Source organism: Meleagris gallopavo, chromosome 3 (assembly GCF_000146605.3).
Source record: "Meleagris gallopavo isolate NT-WF06-2002-E0010 breed Aviagen turkey brand Nicholas breeding stock chromosome 3, Turkey_5.1, whole genome shotgun sequence".
Taxonomy (NCBI): Eukaryota; Metazoa; Chordata; class Aves; order Galliformes; family Phasianidae; genus Meleagris; species Meleagris gallopavo.
Genome location: NC_015013.2, coordinates 58930204 through 58948436, shown reverse-complemented (window position 1 = coordinate 58948436; position 18233 = coordinate 58930204). Strand labels below are relative to the sequence as shown.

The 18233-nt window shown below is 39.2% G+C and overlaps 2 protein-coding genes across 2 annotated transcripts in view; both read left to right on the top strand.

The window, feature by feature from the left end:
* Positions 1 to 507: 507 nt before the first annotated feature.
* Positions 508 to 17374, top strand: TTPA (alpha tocopherol transfer protein). Its single transcript, XM_010708978.3, has 5 exons — positions 508 to 740; positions 7880 to 8033; positions 9293 to 9486; positions 11933 to 12043; positions 14634 to 17374. Exons 1-5 carry the CDS (start codon positions 546 to 548, stop codon positions 14811 to 14813), a joined length of 834 nt encoding a protein of 277 aa, XP_010707280.1. The 5' UTR covers positions 508 to 545; the 3' UTR covers positions 14814 to 17374.
* Positions 17375 to 17912: 538 nt separating this feature from the next.
* The window catches only part of GGH (gamma-glutamyl hydrolase), a 13767-nt gene continuing 13446 nt past the window's right edge, over positions 17913 to 18233 (top strand). Inside the window, exon 1 of the mRNA XM_010708987.1 lies at positions 17913 to 18229. Within this exon, the coding sequence (XP_010707289.1) occupies positions 17913 to 18229 (317 nt within the window). The remainder of the gene's footprint in view (positions 18230 to 18233) is intronic.

The following is an 18233-nucleotide window of genomic DNA, read 5'->3' as shown; positions in this document are numbered from 1 at the left end:
CCAAAGAGCTGGTGGAATCACCATCCCTGGAGGTGCTCAAGAAATGTGTAAATGTGGCACTGAGGGACATGGAGATGGTGATGATGGATCAAAGGTTGACTAGATGATCTTAGTGGTCTTTTCCAACCTTGATGATTCTATGATTGGGTGCTCCAAGATTTTACTTTTCCCCCGGAAGCAGCATCAGGCGGGTGGTGCAGGCACTCGGCACCCGGAGACACCCCCGGAAGGTGGTATCGCGTGTCACCCCTCTACCCCTAGGAGACAGGAATGGGCAGAGATCCTCTTATGGGACTATAAGCAATAAAATAAAAGAAATACAAAACAATGTATGAGAGGAGTTAAAGCCTAAAAATCTAAACGCCAGTGAAGTTCATCAAAGTTAAATAAAAATAAATAAATAACCTAATTGGTGACGAGGCCAACCGGACCAGTCGGGACCGACCGCTTTCCTCCCGCCCCCGCCCAGCAGGGTGCGGAGGGGTTAAGCCCCGCCGGGGGCGGAGGCAGCCGGGCTCGGCCGGGTTTTCGTTTGGTATCTCCTGATGGGGCCGGGGACAGGCATGGCGCAGCGGCTGAACGAGCTTCCCGACCATTCGGCGCGGGTTCGCGGGGCCGTGGCCGAGCTGCGACGGCGGGCGGAGGCAGAGCCCGGGCAGCGCTGGCCGCAGCCGCTCAGCGACGCCTTCCTGGTGAGGTTCCTGCGAGCCCGAGACTTCAACCTGGATCTGGCCTGGAGGGTAAGGGGAAGCGGGAGCCCTCGGGACACCGGGGTGCTTGTTTCAGCTGCCTGGCCCCTGGGTAGGCTCGGAAATGGAGATGCGGAGGGGCAGTGCTGCTCCTGGGGGTGTTGGGAGCCCGCAGCAGGCATTTAAGTGAGTGAAGCATCCTGCCAGATGGGTCAAGAAGGACATTTGGGTTATAGCGCTCTGCTCATCTGCACATCTACAGAGCAAGGTCGGGAAGACAGCGTGGCCGCTAGCTTGATGCGATCCCACTGGCAAAGGTTCTGGTACCTGCAGTAAGGTCACAGCTCAGCTAACAGCATCCTTCCAAGGGCATCCTTACCTTGCTTTTCCTGCTCGGGCTATTAGTAACTCGTATGTCTCTTAGTTTTGCTACAGGTTTCTGTCTGTGAAATTTCTCTTTCTCTTAGAGTTTGGTAATTTAACAGGCTTTGGCGAGTTTCATTCCATTCCTATCTGTTGTATGGCTTGTTGCCATAAAGACATTGCATGCCTGTTTTCAGCAGTCAAAAGCACAGATTGTTATCATTTCTTTTTTACAGAAAGGTTGATAAACACTAATTCATCTCAACAAAAAGTAATTCCAATTCTTTCTAGAGCAAAAGCTTGTGCCAACTGGAATCTGTGTTTTAATGGAACTTGATGCTGTTGACATAACATTGCCCAACACAGCTTACCTTTTATTTTTTGCTTCTGTATGCTCTCGACCTTCCGAGTTCAGAATTGTGTGTCAGTATAACTGAAGACTGTTGCACGTAAATGTAGTGCGTGATCAAAGTGGTAAAAAAGAACACTAGAAATTGAATGATGCTCTTAACAGTAATTAGCTTTAATTATATCTTTTGTTCTTTTCATGAGGTTTGTGTGACAGCTTTAAATCACAACAGAAGAGTGAGCAAGTCAAGACAGATTCCTTTGGCTATTCATGCATCTTATTGTTGCTCTAATTTCATAACACGGCTTATATCAAATGTGTAGTAACAATTGTAGGACTGTACCTTTCTTTTCTTTTTTTTTCCCTAGCAAAACCCTCCCTCTTTTTTTTTTTTTTTTTTTCCCTCCTGTATTGCAGTCTCATGAAGATGATACACTCTCCAGCTTGTGTTATAGAATGGAAATTGGAAGTGCTGGAAGTAGGCATGGCAGTGGCACTCAAGAGTTTGGCCCATAGTTTTCTGCACTTTCTTGAGAATAGTTACAGAATCACAGAATGGCCAGGGTTGGAAGGGACCTCAAGGATCAGGAATCTCCAATCACCTGCCTCATGCAGGGCCACCAGCCTCCCCTTTTAATACCAGACCAGGCTACCCAGGGCCCCATCCAATCTGGCCTTGAACACCTCCAGGGACGGGGCATCCACAACCTCTCTGGGCAGCCTGTTCCAGCACCTCACCACTCTCTCTGTAAAGAACTTCCCCCTGACATCCAACCTAAATCTTCCCTCTCTCAACTTAAAACCATTTCCCCTTGTCCTGCTGTTACCAACCCTTTCAAAGAGTTGATTCCCCTCCTGTTTGTATCTCCCTTTAGGTACTGAAAGGCTGCAATCAGGTCACCTTGCACCCGCCTCTTCTCCAGGCTGAACAGCCTGTCTTCATAGGGGAGGTGCTCCAGTCCCCCAGTCATCTTTGTGGCTCTCCTTTGGACCCTCTCCAACAGCTCCCTGTCTTTCTTGTAGTGGGGGCTCCTGACCTGGACACAGTACTCCAGATAGGGCCTCACAAGAGCAGAGTAGAGAGGGACAATCACCTCTCTGTCCCTGCTGGCCACCCTTCTTCTGATAGAGATGTTGTTAGATGTGCTGTAGGTAGGAAACAGCATGGGAAGAAGACATAAATAAATAAATAAATAAAGGAATGTGATTATCTGCAATCACTATATTCTAGAAAAGCCTAAAAGGCTTATTATGCAAAAGTCAGTGATGATTTTAAGAAGAAGATTCATCGAACCCAAATGAGACCTCGTGCAATGAGGTTACGTTTTTGCTTCATCCTAGACAGTGCTCTCCTGTCATCTGTCTAGATGGTGGGTGACCCTCCCTGCCCGGATAGATATCCCCTCTCAGCTTAGAGTTCAGGCTGGTACAACCTAATTTTTCCCACCAAGAAAATGGCACTGCTGCATGGTACCTGTAGACAGGTAAAGCATGATCAGAGTCTGTGACTCATCAGTGCCTGTGACCAAAAGAATGGAAGTTTCTTTCCACCATTCTTCTTACTGTGGGCTTATACTTAGCCTTAAATATGAATTATGAGTTTGGTTACAGACCAAACTGTTTTGTGATGCGTGTCAGGTTAATATGTAACTCATATATCTGATTATGGTCTCTCAGGAGTTGGTTTATCAACGTTTGGAAATCTTCCAGAAAATAATCAGTTAGAGGGTGATTCCATTTCAGAATCATTTAGTGGAACAGAAATCTTTTACGTTTTTCTTCTAGCAGTTCCAAACTTGCTTGAAAGTACTAAACTATTTCTATATATCATCCTAGAAAAAAATCCACCGCTGAAATAGCTAGTTGGAGCTGAAGAACTCAACTGGAAGTGTGTATGTTTTGAAGTCAATGGTGTATCTAAGTAAGCTCAGCAGCAGACTGTTCTTGAAATAGAAGAAAATTATTTTCCTGCATTTTTGAATCAGAGGAAAGATTTGGCTAAATTCCTTACCTTTGAAAGTGGCTGGAGAGGAATGCATGATCCCTAATTACTTAAGTACAGACTCCCAGAAGAAGAGATGAAATTAAGCAAATATTTTCTGCTATAGGATTTAAAATGTGTGAATGTTACCAGTGATAATGTCTGTAATCCTTAAATTCTTTGTGAAATCTTGACAGAGATTTGTCTCCAGGAGTGTGCAGAAGGTCCTTTGACATGGGCTAACAACAACTATGACATAACACATGAAGCCTTGATTATGCCAGTAAGACGCTTTTCCTATCCAGTGAAACTGTGGGCAGGGCTTACATCCCCTAAAAAATAACACTGAGGAGGAGTGGTAGTGTATTGTTTTAGTCTCTTTCACTTGTGCCTTTGTAATCCCCATGAGAGATAAAAGCAGGGATCAGATTTTAATGCTGCAAAAGGTTTAAACTGCGAAGCAGGGCCATGGGTCACCATTAATTGAGATAAAGCAATGATTTTAGTCTTTTTTAATGTGCCAGCTACATGGGTGTGTTTGACTTTCTTGCTGTGATCAAAAGTGCTGACACTTGGGTTCAGTAGTGATATGTGAAATCTGGAAAGGTAGCAGCCCCTCTCCTCCATACATATTTTCACTTAGTTCATTTTATTATTGCCTTGTGTTACATCTTGCAACTCTTGGATGAAGCTGATTCTCAGTGAGCCTGGAATACTGTCTTGACTTGACTTGAATTATACTATAGGGAGAAGAATGAACATTTTTAAATTCAGTAAAAGTGCAACACTGAAACACCAGCATCAAAGGTGTGTGCATGTGTGTATATGCACTTACATGTTTCTATCCTAAATTTTGAACTGTTGGTTTCTCCATCAAAGATTGAAATTAAAAAAAACATTTTTCTCTGAACATAGTGTGTGCTGATACAGCTACTGGCACAGTTAAAATTTAATCTTGCACCTTTGTTAATATGGATATATATCAATCAGGAAAAATAATTGGTCACATACATTAATTTCTATAACATACATTATTTTCTAGTTCTTTTAATTACAAGTACTAAGTTCTCTTTCCTTTGTTTTGTGTCACACAAAATGTGGATTAATCAGTAACATTGCTATCTCTGATGTTAAGAAATCTGGAACTATCCCCAAAAGACCTCAGGAAAAATCTCTTGATGGTTAACTCCAGACAGTGGGGTTTTTCATCCAGCTTTGCCCATTATCAAATTATCTTGTGTCTGTTTTCAGATGCTCAATAGATTTTTAAGTAAGTTATTCAGTTTATATATACAGATAATTATACAGAGACGTTTTTTCTTGTAAATACATGAGTCATTTTGATTGTAATGAATGCTTTTGTTTCTCCTGATTATATTAGGTTTATTTATCTTCTGCACTCAGGCTGATTATTATGAATAAAACTTATACTTTTCTTTGCTATCTTTACAAAAAAAGAATAATAACATTTTCCTATCTTTTAAATATTCCATATTAATTTCTGTCTTTATGCAATGTTAATTTAGGAATTTTCAAAATCAAGTAAAACTGTAAAATTCCCTGCTAATTTTTGTATTTAGTTATGTTTAAGAATTACACATGTAAGTGGCTCTGTGTGACTTGAGAATGTCCAGCAGCTGAGAAAGTGATTGTTCACAGAAAATGTCTCCAAATTAGCTGTGAATACTGTGGAAAGTTATCTAATGCTGACCTTTAGTTCAGAACTAAATCATCATTTCAGGTAATTAGATTGGATAGTTTTTAAGATCAGAACTATTCACTTGAGCACTTTGTGGCTTTCTGGAAAAGGGAAGAATGTTTGGAACTTAGCTGTGTCTATGTAAAAAGTATCATGCCATAGAGGGAGTCATAAGTGTTCTAACTATGTGTTTATTCAATCATGGACAATCAGTAGATAAACTATGTTTCTGTAAGTATCCTTAGTGTGTTGCAGTTTGTGAACAGTATTCCTTTTCTTCTCAGGTCCAGAAATTGAGGTTTTGATGTTTCTGTCTAGGGAAGTGTTAATGTTTATGAAAAGAAGAAACTAACTGAAAGCTGGGATTATTCAGGGTATTAGATGACCCTATGTTTATTCTCATCTTGATTTTTGGCAGGCAGCTCTTCAAAGAACTGCTTAAAATATTTATGTGATTGTTAAGTAGGTTCATTATGATGGAATACACCTGATGTTAGAAGGGACAAACTATGAAGCAGAAGATGTTTGGATAGTACTTCTGTGGTTGTTTGTGTGTTTTTTGCTGCTGTTTAAGTGTCTGTGTTGGAAAGATGAAGAAAAATAACACAGTATGTAAACAGTGCTGTCTGGTTGGCACAATGTTTGGAATTGTTCCACAGTGCCCTTTGTAAGGAGTCAAATTCCAACAGAGTGAGATAATTGTAGTACCTCTTCTGGCCTATCTTTGCAATCAGTGAATTTCTTTTCCACAGATTAACTTGGTTTCCTTCACTTCCTGCTCTGCTTGTTTACGCTAGCCCAATTATATGAAGTCAAAAGATTTTTAGTACAATACGTTAGCAGTTAAGTGTTTCTGTTTACCGTGTATGGTCTAAAGCAAGGCTTTTATCAGTTGGCTTATTTCCAAGTCAGATGGGATTCTGGTGTGGCAGATGGACTGTCCCAGTTTTGTACCCACAAGTACATACTTACAGGCAATATTTCCAGAAATGATACAGTTAATTGCGGATCAGAGCATCATCTATTTGTACGTAAATTATTTTAACAAACAATAACTTGGCAGTTTTGTCTAAGAATAGGCTTAAGCTGAGGAAAAATTGTATGTTTGTATGAAACAATATAAGAAACTTCAAAACAAAGGAAAGAGAAATTACTACTGATGTTAACTGGGTAACATAAACAAGCTATGAGGTATGCAATGGTGATTCTCAGGTTTTGCATTACCAACCTAGCTGATACTGTGATATTCCAAGGGATGAATTCAGTATCCACTGAGGTTCCTTTCTGCCATTCTTTATATGAAGATGATGAAGAAAATGATCCTTGCATAGATATAAGAAGCTTGGGGTTTTATTAAAGGTTATGTTTTATTAATAGGAGCTGACAGTTCTTTTAATTCTAGTGCTTCTGTTGCGGAATATGGTATAATTTAGAAATAAGCAAATATGAATTAACAGAAATAAAGGAGAGCTGGTTGATGTTTTCATTTCTGTGAGCATATTTAATTTGTGAAACTATACTGAGGATCAGATTACTTTTGTTGTTGAATGTAACAATTTGAAAGAGTAGCCTATTCTACTTTTAAGATTTTAAACCTGTCTTTGATTTTCTTTTCTTGTGTACAAGTACTGAAAAATTCTGATTCACTTAGCTCCTTTGAAAATGATAGGAGTTCAAACTGTAGTTTGGGACATTTTAATACAAAATTTTACATTTAGATAGCCATAGCTATAACACTGTTCTCCAAACTCAGTGCTGGACAACTTAGCACAAGTGATTGAGCAGAGGCAGATCACAGCTGGTGAACAGAAGACAATCTTGCAAAGCTTCCTACCTACCTATTCAGAATGCCATAAATAACTTCAGCTGCAGACAGTTGCTGCTCTTTTTCTCCACCACCACTTCTTTATTTTAAAAGGAAAACTGTAATAAGAGTTTGGAACTACCGTGTCACCAATTTAATTTTTAGTTATCCATCTCTACTTAAAATAACTTCTCACAGTATTATCTGTAATTCTGCTAGCAAATGTTTCCTCAGAAAGACACTCCTTAATTGACTGTTCCTTAAGAATTAGACCATTCCATTTCAACATACAATCCTCCCCATCCTTCACTAGTGCTAGCATATGTTGCTTCCTTCCAGCCTTAGGAACAAGGGCAGTTATGTTTCTGACAATGGACAGGATCTCTCTTTTAGTAAGACAGGTATACATTATTTCCATTCTGAGCGAGGAAAGTTGTCTGATAGATAAAGGGAATGAAGGATCCATTACACTTGTATTCTGCTTTATCTAAGGAGCAGGAGGGATTTTGAAAATGTGCTTCATATATGCTGGTGACCTTGTGTATGTCAAATGGTAAAATGAAATTATTAATAAATGTATGTATGAAGTAAGCACATCTTTTCCAAAGACAACAAAGCTTGTATGAATCAGATGAGTTATCAAACTGAATAATCCTAAATGTCACCTGAGAACTCTTTTCTATTATTATTTTTTAATGCTTTTAAAGTTGAAACTACTGGTGATTTCTGCATAGCCCGATTTTCTTTTCTAACACAAAGTAATAACTGTATTCCATTAATGAATTGACGATACTAAATACATAACAACTCAGTAATTTGATCAAGTATAACAGCCTTCTGCTTCTCTCAGCAATTTGCTTTGAATACACAATGAAATGACAGCTAATTTAATGAATTAAACCTCTGGCTGTGACCACATATTGAAAATATGGTTTTATCTGTGCTTTTTTAATGTAATACCTGATGGTTATCTTACACATTTACTTTTTTCCAGTTACTGAAGAATTACCAGAAGTGGAGAATTGAATGCCCAGAAATAAGTGCAGATTTGCAGCCATCTTCTGTCCTTGGTCTATTGCATGCTGGCTATCATGGAGTCTTAAGATCAAGAGACCCATCTGGAAGCAAAGTTCTAATATACAGAATTGGTGAGTGACAATATTTCTTGGACCCATTTCATACCTGGCTCTTGTACTAATTCTTTTGTGTCTGTTTTTTTGTTTGCATGTAAATTATCACAATTTCAGCAGCAAAACAGAAGTATCTAATGGGTGTAACACCAGGAGTTGATAAAATGGAAGGTAACATGAGAATCTCTTAACTAGAAAGGTAGTAATTATTCTCCCTTGTTAGAAAGACTTTTAGGTAAACATAAAGATGTGTTTACTGAGCAGTAATAATTATATCATTTGATTCTAATATGGCTAAAGTTATGCATCCTTTTCTGAAGCTTCTCTGTTAAGTAGAATTCTTGTTTGCATCAAAAAACTACTAAGGTTAAAATCCTAAAAACTTATAAGAATATGTAATTATTTGGTCTCATGTTTCCAAAAAGTACTTTTGTTTCCAGGAGAATTATAAAATCTGTGTTCTGAGTGGAGATGCAGTACAGAGGGGAAAGAAAGAATGGAAAAAAGATGTACACCTAATGTACCAACATTTAGCTTAGATGCAGATGAGTTCTCTGAATCTTCACCATTTTAGATATAGCTGATGAACCCTGTATAAATTATGCCCTGAAGATCTTCAGTTTGCTTTGATGCATTCCCTAAAGTCTTAATAACAATAATAAATCACATGTTGCCATATTTCTTTGTGGTTTTGGACAGAGAAATGATTTTTACCAGCTTTCAAATAATTGTTTTAATATTGGCTGGTCTAGTAGAGTGAAATGCTTTTCTTTGCAAAGCTGTGCTCTCCAAAGATTGAGCCCAGTGTAAAGGCTCATCCCATGCAATTCTTTGCTCAGGTCTCAAAAAACCAAATGGAATTCACTGAGGCTTGGCAGTATTGCTGTACTGAAGTAAAATTATGTGAATTGATGATCTGTGATTTCCTTTTGGAGTTCCTGAAGCCCATGGCCAGTGATTAGCCTCTTTGAGCTATACCATGCTTTCCTTTGATTTCTGCTAATGGGACTGTTATTGTCTTAAGCTGTCTGTGGCAAAACCTTGTACTGGAGGCTACAGTTGTAGGTGCAATGTACTCCACTCATACCATTTACAAAATTAGCGTGAAAGATGAGTGACAGAACAAGCACAGAAGAGAATTTCTGCAATGGCAAATCTGTTTATTTCAGAATCTTCGATACTGAATGCTTACTTCTCCCTGAGAAGCAGTAGGAAGTGAAAGTACAGGTGTATGCTGTATGCTTGTGGTTATGCAGTGCAATATACTAATTCCTCAGGACAATGGGATCCCACGTTATTTACGGCATACGATGTGTTTCGTGTGAGTCTGATCACGTCTGAACTCATTGTAAAGGAGATTGAGACTCAGAGGAATGGAGTCAAGGCTATCTTTGATCTTCAAGGGTGGCGATTTGCTCATGCATTTCAAATCAGTCCAGCAGTGGCCAAGAAAATTGCTGCTGTGCTCACAGTAAGTACAACATACTGCTTTATACTGCTTCACTGCTATAACTCCCTATTTTTCTTCCATCTGAAGTTTTTCCTTCTGCAGACCTTTTCAGAGGTCATGCAGTTTGAAAGAACAAATTTTTATATCCATGAAAAGTCAGATAACTCGGGCATATGCTTTGCTTATTTTGACTTAAAGTATGTTCTTGTATGGCAGTAAGTGCTCTTTAACCTCAGATGTCTTATTAAAATTCCACTGACCTGTTACAGTACAAGAATTTCTTGAGCAGATAAAATCTACTTTTATAAGGATCTGTTCAAAGCTTTTTTTTTCCTTGAGACTTAGAGAAGATGAAAAATAGAATGCAGTAAGTGCAGTTCAGACCAAGTGAGTAGTACTTGTTGGCAAGTATGGATGATACTAGAAGACCATCCATCTGTTCCCAACTGCATGTGGCATTTGTTTTGCTTGTGTTTCCCGATGAGTTATTTTGTGCAACTCGTTGTTACCTCACCTCATTTTCACAAAATTTTAGGAACCTTACTGTCTCTAAGACTTTTTCCTTTCTGTCAAATTCAGTTGAATTTTGCCAATGGATTTGAATAAAAAGAGAGGAAAGAGACAGAGAATTGGCAGGCAAGCTACACTGTCGTCATATAATCCTATTTTCCTTCAGAAGTTAAGCTGAAAATCAGTAATGATAAGACTGTTAACCTATGATGTAGAAACGGGCCAGGGAGATAATCTCTCAATCTGGTTTGGCAAGGTTTGTATCTGAGGGCAATTCAGAGCTTAGTCAGTGAGCTAATAGCATCAGAATTTCATCGGCTCTTCCTTCTTGATCTCTGCTGTAGAACTTCAAGGAAAGCAGGGAGTATTACAATTTTTTTTTTCATCTAGAATAAGAAAAATATTGATGTTTATATGATCCTGGGCCAATTCCATGAGAACAACAGTTGAGAGAGTGTTTCTGCTGATTTCTGAGGTAGTAAACAAGTCGTTAGTAATTTTATAACTTTGAAATTGAGAGCAGAAAGGAAATAGAATAGGAATTGCAATTAAACCTGTGGGTTTCAATCCATTACCTTAAATGAGGATATTCTTTGAATAGAATGGCTCTATCTTACTACAGCTTTATTGTATGTTTTTCAAGTTTCTAAATGTTTCTTATAGCAATTGAAAAAAGGCAGAAAAAGGATTGCATTTCCAGTGTTGCCTTCTTAGAACAGGAGTAAACTCAATTGATTTTTCTTTTTTTTCTTTCTTTTTTGGATCTTTTTCATCATTCTAGGTGGATTTGTATGTTTCATCTAGAGGTTGTTTTTAGTGTTGAATCAATATGCTTATAAGTAAAAATTTAGGAACCTTGGCTTTTACCCTAAGTTTTTCTCTTGAAATGTGTCTTTCTTGCAAATTACTGTCTTGTGTGGAGAAACACATTAATAGAAAAGAAATAAATGTAATACAGAATAGAAAGTATAGTAACATCAGTAGGCGACATCATCTTGAATATCAGTTACCTTGAGGCAAAACTAAATTCTTTTGTGAAGAAGAAAATAGTAGGCTGTAAACAAATGATAATAACATGCAGTAAACCTAAAATCTGATAGATTTAAGGTCTTTATCATACTTTAAAATCTAATAGGATTTGCACTTAAGAAATGTGTGTGGGTTTTTTTCTTACCCATAGAGGCGTGTATGATATGGCCATTTTTATAAGCACCAGTTGCAGCATAGTAGGTGGGATTTTAAGGAGTTATTCTTCCCCCGTTGCATAATACTGTCTTTGAACACTGTTGTTACTTCCTTTCAGATTGAAAAGTTGTGGAACTTCTATATGAAACTTGAACCCAACTAGTAGTATTTCAAATTATGAAGGCGTATAGGAGATATAACTTTTATTATAGGGTTTGTCCCTGCCTATAGCAGGGGGATTGGAACTAGATGATCTTAAGGGTCCCTTCCAACCCAAACCATTCTACGATTATCACAGTAATCTTGCTGTAAAGCTGAATTTCAGGCTTGGGCAAATTCACTAATTTCAAGACTCCTCTCTATATTTAACTTATAAATATAACCACTGATTTTGCTGTATTTATATCTATATATATTTCTCTGGGCTGTGGGAGTTGCCAGTGAAAACATGTGGCTAGATAGGCAGCAGGATCTTTGCTACTGTGCCTCAGAAGAAAAGCTGAGAGAAAGCTTTGTGTATATTATTTGTGTGCAGTTTGTTGTCGTTGCTTTTATAGTCAGCCTTTCCTTGTTATTTTTTTTTTCTCTCCTAGTGAGAAGAACAAAATGTAATTTCTTAATCAGTGTAAACTAAGAGTACTCCATAGTGCAAGAATTAGCAAGGTCAGAAGGAATACCTGGAGGAAGACTAGATAGTTTCAGACTTGTCTTTCATGATAGAATCTTTTCAATAATTTCTTTTTCTCATGCTGTTTTTCATGTATCTTGACAGGATTCCTTTCCACTAAAAGTTCGAGGTATCCACTTGATTAATGAGCCTTTATTGTTCCATCCAGTCTTCGCTCTAATTAAGCCTTTTCTCACTGAAAAAATAAAGCAACGGGTGAGTGCACACAAACATTTATTTCTACCATAAAACCTCTACGCAACAATCTACAACAGTTCCCTTAGGATCTGAACTTTGAAGAGGACAAATCATTTTAGTAAATCGTTTTAGTACTATAGTGGCCCTGTAATCTATCTGTAAAACATCTGCATAATATACATAACAGTTGCTGTTGTCACTCAGCTCTGCAGAGAAGGACCTGGGAGTCCTGGTGAATGAAAAGCTAAACATGAGCCAGCAATGTCCTCTTGCAGCTCAGAAAGCAAATGGTATCCTGGACTCCATCAGAAGAGGGATTGCCAGCAGGGACAGGGAGGTGATTGTGAGCCGCAGACTCTGATCATGCCTTACCTGTCTACAGGTACCATGCAGTAGTGCCATTTTCCTGGTGGGAAAAATTAGGTTGTACCAGCCTGAACTCTAAGCTGAGAGGGGATATCTATCCGGGCAGGGAGGGTCACCCACTATCTAGACAGATGACAGGAGAGCACTGTCTAGGATGAAGCAAAAACGTAACCTCATTGCATGAGGTCTCATTTGGGTTCAGTGAATCTTTTTCTTAAAATCACCACTAACTTTTGCACAATAATCTTCTTGGGCTTTTCTAGAATATACTGATTGCAGATAAAATATTCCTTTATTTATTTATTTTTGTCTTCTTCCCATGCTGTTTCCAAAGTGCTAGAAATCAATGTCAGCTGGATGCGGAACATTAAGTACACATGGAAAAAGAAATTTGAAGTGGAAAGATTCAACATGTGATTTTCTTAAACGTTGAAAACTCTTAGAACGCATATGTATTCAAACAAGAATTTTAGAGTTAGGAATCAGTAGAGACCCAAAAATTTCAAAGAGATTGTAAAATGCCTTGGCAGTAGAGCCTCAGCCCTAGAGAGCTGATTCTCACAAAGAGTATAAAAAAGAAAAATAAAAATCTACTACTCTGGAGACTCCACCTCTAAACCTCGCTTACATACCACACTCTTGAAGACTAGTCACAAAATCACAGGAGGGACCCACAAAGATCATTGAGTCCAATTCCTTGATCCACAATGGACCACACAAAATTAAAACCTATGTCCGAGACCTTTGTTCAAATGCTCCTTGAACTCCATCAATTTGGTGCCAATACCACTGTGCTGAGGAGACTGTTCCAGGGCCTGACCACATGCTGGTGAAGAATCTTTTCCTAACATCCAACTTGCCCTTCCTCCCACTCCATGTAGTCCTACTTATAGCACATCTAACAACATCTCTATCAGAAGAGGGGTGGCCAGCAGGGACAGAGAGGTGATTGTCTGGATCTGGAGTACTGTGTTCAGGTCTGGACAAGACCCAGAAAGGAAAGACAGGGGGCTGTTGGAGAGAGTACAGAGGAGAGCCACGAAGATGGTCGGGGGACTGGAGCACCTCCCCTACGAAAACAGGCTGAGGGAGCTGGGTTTGTTCAGCCTGGAGAAAAGAAGGCTGTGGGGGGTGACCTCATTGCAGCCTTTCAGCACCTAAAGGGGGCCAACAAACAGAAGGAGAATCAACTCTTTGAAAGTGTTGATAACTGCAGGACAAGGGGAAATGGTTTTAAGACGAGGGAAGATTTAGGTTGGATGTCAGGGGGAAGTTCTCTACAGAGAGAGTGGTGAGGTGCTGGAACAGGCTGCCCAGAGAGGTTGTGGATGCCCCGTCCCTGGAGGTGTTCAAGGCCAGATTGGATGGGGCCCTGGGTAGCCTGGTCTGGTATTAAATGGGGAAGTTGGTGGCCCTGCATGTGGCAGGGGGTTGGAGATTCATAATTCTTAAGGTCCTTTCCAACCCTGGCCATTCTGTGATTCTGTCACTACTCTAACGACTAAAAAAATACAGTAACGGGGTTTAAATAACTTGCTTAAGATCACACAGCGTATCTTCTGCAGAATTAGCAAGAAATAGGTCCCAGATCTGTAGACACGCTGTCTACAGATGACAGTGAGAAATTGTCAACAAATGGTGTTAATAATCAGAAAGTTCTTGTCAGTTGTTAATAAGAAACCTACGAAAGGTTTTTGACCAAAAGTAGTGAAGAAGGCTTCAAGTTAGCTCTAATAAAGCAGGAAAATAGCAACCAGAACTACACTATTCAAAGGTTAAACTGGAGGAGAGCAGTGCAGGATCTGATTTAATTAGAACTGAATTACGTGGACTGTAATGTAAGTCAGAGGTATGGTTTCTTCTGAATATCTTCCTTGGCACCTGTTTGTATCTACATACCTTGAACATAATGTTGTCTTCAAATGTGTGTAGCAGGACTAGATAGAAGTGGCCAGGTGCTGAGCACTTTTTTTTCCCCTGGAATGACTGATAAGCAACTACAGGACACACCTCAGAACAAGACCAAGCCCCAGTCCTCCTGGTACAGATCATTTTAGCTACATGGGCTAGTAGTGAGTTTTGGACTTAAATTGTACTTTCTTCCTCACTGAAGGAGCTCATTGTGAACACTTGTTTAGTGGAACCAATCTTAAGTGCTTGTATTGCATTTATTTGCTATCTGTTTTTACTCATGAGTCTAACATTCATACTGAAGTAAATGCTTTTTCATATTTTGTTTTAGGTGCATATGCATGGAAGTAACTACATTCAGAGTCTGACTGAACACTTTCCAGTCAGCATTCTCCCACAGGAATATGGGGGGGAAGGAGACTCCTTTGAAGAGCTGGCCAAGGAATGGACTGACTTCATAATGGCATCTGCAGATTATCTCCAGAGCATTTCTCTGGTTGCCCATGAATAAACTTATGAGAGTATTCTATCAATTCCTGAAGACTGGAAGTGGAAATAAATTTGATATGAAATCTTTCTTGTAAACTTGAAATCATAGTAAATGAAAGCAGAATGGCTTTTCAGAGCAGAATTACAATGACTGCACTTTTATACTAACTGGAGTATATCAGTATGTATGTCTGAGGAGACTACGTGTCTGAGGATATGTCTGAGGATTTCTATGTGTTTGTAACTGGTAAAGTTGCATGCCAGTAGTTGTACATTGTATATCAGATATTGATATTACTCCTGTTAAGTCTTATAAGACAACTCATCTATATTAATGCAGTCCAGAACCTTATGCTTAGTTCTTCTATCTTGGCTTGTTAAGATGATAAGATACAAAGCCAAGTAATTAAAGTAGAACAGAGTATAGATGGGGTAGACTGGAAGCAGAAGTATGAATACAGGCCCAATTTACAAGTAGGAGCCTGCGTTTCAAATTGATTCTCAGGGAAATGGCTGTTTTGTTAGTTTGTGCTGCTAAGATTACACAGTCAAATTATGAATTAGTCATCAGTACTGAAACATTTGTTATCTTTGTGCTGCTTATGCAGCTTCCCTTTTTGTGCTAATTGACACAGGAATCTAGTAGTTCGCGGGGAAGATGAGGAAAGTCCCATATACGTATTCTTCAAAGGAAAGTGTGAATCAGGAGGAACTGGTAAGAGAGTTAAAAAAAAAAATCAAATTTTGATCTTTGTTCTTCAAAGAGATAATATCTGTGGATAAGCTATAAGCAACTAAGTAAGGTGAGCACTTTTAATTCCTGTTGTAGACTGCTACAGAGGTCAACTGCTCTTTGCTGGCTGCAGTATCTGTCTTGCAAGGTGAATAGTTCTTCACCCTACAAGATCTAGATTCTTTGTAGATTAGAAACTTAGAAATAACTGCTGTGTGGTCTAAGGGTGCTTTGGACCTTAGCCTCGGAGATACCTAGGAGATTCTTATTTTCAGAAAAGTGATTGACAACTTGCCAGCCTATGTAGTGTTGGACACTGGAAAAATTTGTTTTAATTTCTGCTGAGTCCTCTTCTGTGTTTATATAATGAAAAAAATCTGTCTGTACTTATGTTAAAGGGACATGATTCATGTTTAACTGCTGCATGTATTACACAGCAGTATTATCCTACATTCCCTAAGATTTAATAATCTAAAATGATAATTTATTTTTCACTGTTTTTGTTTTTTGTATGTTTTTCTTGTTGTTAAAATTTCTGTTAATACAGCAACTGCTGGAGTTTGTATACACGGTTTTTATCAGTTTTATAACAGGACAGGGAGTGTTCACATAAGTATTAAACATCTAGCATTCCATATAAAAGTTCACCATAACAATGTACTTCTCAGGTAGTAGAAATGCTAACTTCTGTTATTTTAAAATTTGTAGGACACTGGGATGTCGTATTAATGTATGTTTAGGAGAAAGAAAAGAGAATATCCTGTGAAAACAGAAGCATCTTGTTTTACTTTATCACTTTATCATTATTGCAAAAGCCAGCAGAAGCTATTTTTTATTAGCATATACAACATCTGTGAAAGGCCTACACAGTACGTGTTGGTCATAGTTTCCTTTGCTACCTAAGGTCAATGTCAGATAGAACATTCCTTCGAAACTGGCAATGATTTTCCTTTTTCAGTTATCTCATTTCCTCAAGTGCATTCTCATCCTTTTCTTTCAGGATATCTTTGATGCAGAGCCTAAATTCAAATAAATATTTTTCATATATTCATATATTTCATATCCTTATTTTTATCTGATTGAACTATTTTGTGATATGAAAAAGCTCTTTAAATAGTTCAGTTGAGGTGATTATTTTTATAAAAAAATAAGTAGTCATTTGGCAGTTCTTCAGGTGTATAACTCAAGTCCCAAGTAATTTATGGGACAGAGAACTGAAGCTATTGCACTAACGTTATGCTCTCTGTTTTAATCCTTGAACGTATACCATGTAAAGGAATGAACCATGTTCCTGTGAACAGGTTCCTGTGAAACCAATCTCTTACTGTTGCTATTTTATCTAACAGAAAGAAATTTAATTCCTTCATTTGATTGTGTATGTAGAGAAAAAATGTGTGGCTTTTATCTTAATTTGAACTATACTATATCAATGAAGTCCTAAATATCCTGAACCTATTATTAAATGGTAACGTGGATATGTAATGCAATAGAGCACTGAGTACAGTTGTTTTTTCATGAACTGTTAATTATTTTTAATGTTTACATGCAAAGTAGAACTTAGAAATTCTGGACAAGGAACAACTGTCACTGCTGCTAATGACATAGAATAATCAGGATATTTGCATAATAAAAAGGAAAGTGTGATGTGTGGAGGTAGGCCAGCTGCAAAGTAAATAAACAAAAATTTGTACATGCCTTATTCTTCTCTAGCAAGACCAGGAGTGCCTTTAAAAAATAAACTTGCTGTTAAATGCTGCTACTGCCTATAAGCATAATTTAATGCACATTTTTAATTTTTTTTTTACATGTTAACATAATTATATTAATAAACCTTTTCTAGTTCAACCAGTCTCCTGTTTTGAAGAGTTTTAGTTACTTTTCAGTGACACAATAATTACTTTCATTAAGTGCTACAGGTTTTTGACTCCTGCTGGTGATACCACAGTATCATAGAAAGACTTGAGTTGAAAGGGATCTCAAACCGTATAGTTCTGACCTCCCAGTCATGGGTGGTAGGGTTGCCACCACTAGCTCAAGCTGCCTATTCCCTCTTGTCCTGTTTCTTCTTGTCCTATCACTATGAAATCATGTAAAAAGTCAGTCTCCCCCCTGTTCATATACTCCCTTTTAAGTACTGGAAGCCTGCAACTGTGTCTTCCTCGCACCCTTCTCTCCTCCACGCTGAACAAGCCCAGCTCCGTCAGCCAGTCGTTGTAGGAGAGATGCTCCAGCCCTGTGAGCTGAGCCCTTCGTGGCTCTCCTCTGAGCCCATTTCAACATTTCCACGCTTTTCCTGTGTTGGGGGCCCCAGGTCTGGACGCAAAACTTCACGTGTGCAGAACAGAGGGGACAATGTCCTCCCTCCCTCTGCTGGGCACCCCTCTACCGATGCACCCACGGATAGAGTCGGCCTTCCGGGCTGCAAGCGCGCTGCTTGCTCTTGTTAAGCCTCGGCGGCCGCGAAAAGCGGTTGACAGCTCAGCCCTCACCGCCAAGGCTGCTGGGAAGCCGGAGGGCGGTGAGAGGATGCTGCCCACCCGGCCTCGGCGGCCGCACGGCCGCCTCCTCCCGCTCAGCGTGAGGAGAACGGCGACAAAAGGCCCCGTTGCGCCAGGTGCCCGACAGCTGGTGGCCGGGCCGGCGGGACTCCATTTCCCAGCGTGCCCCGCGGCCGGTCGCGGAACTGTCAGTTCGGAGCGGCAGCGGTCG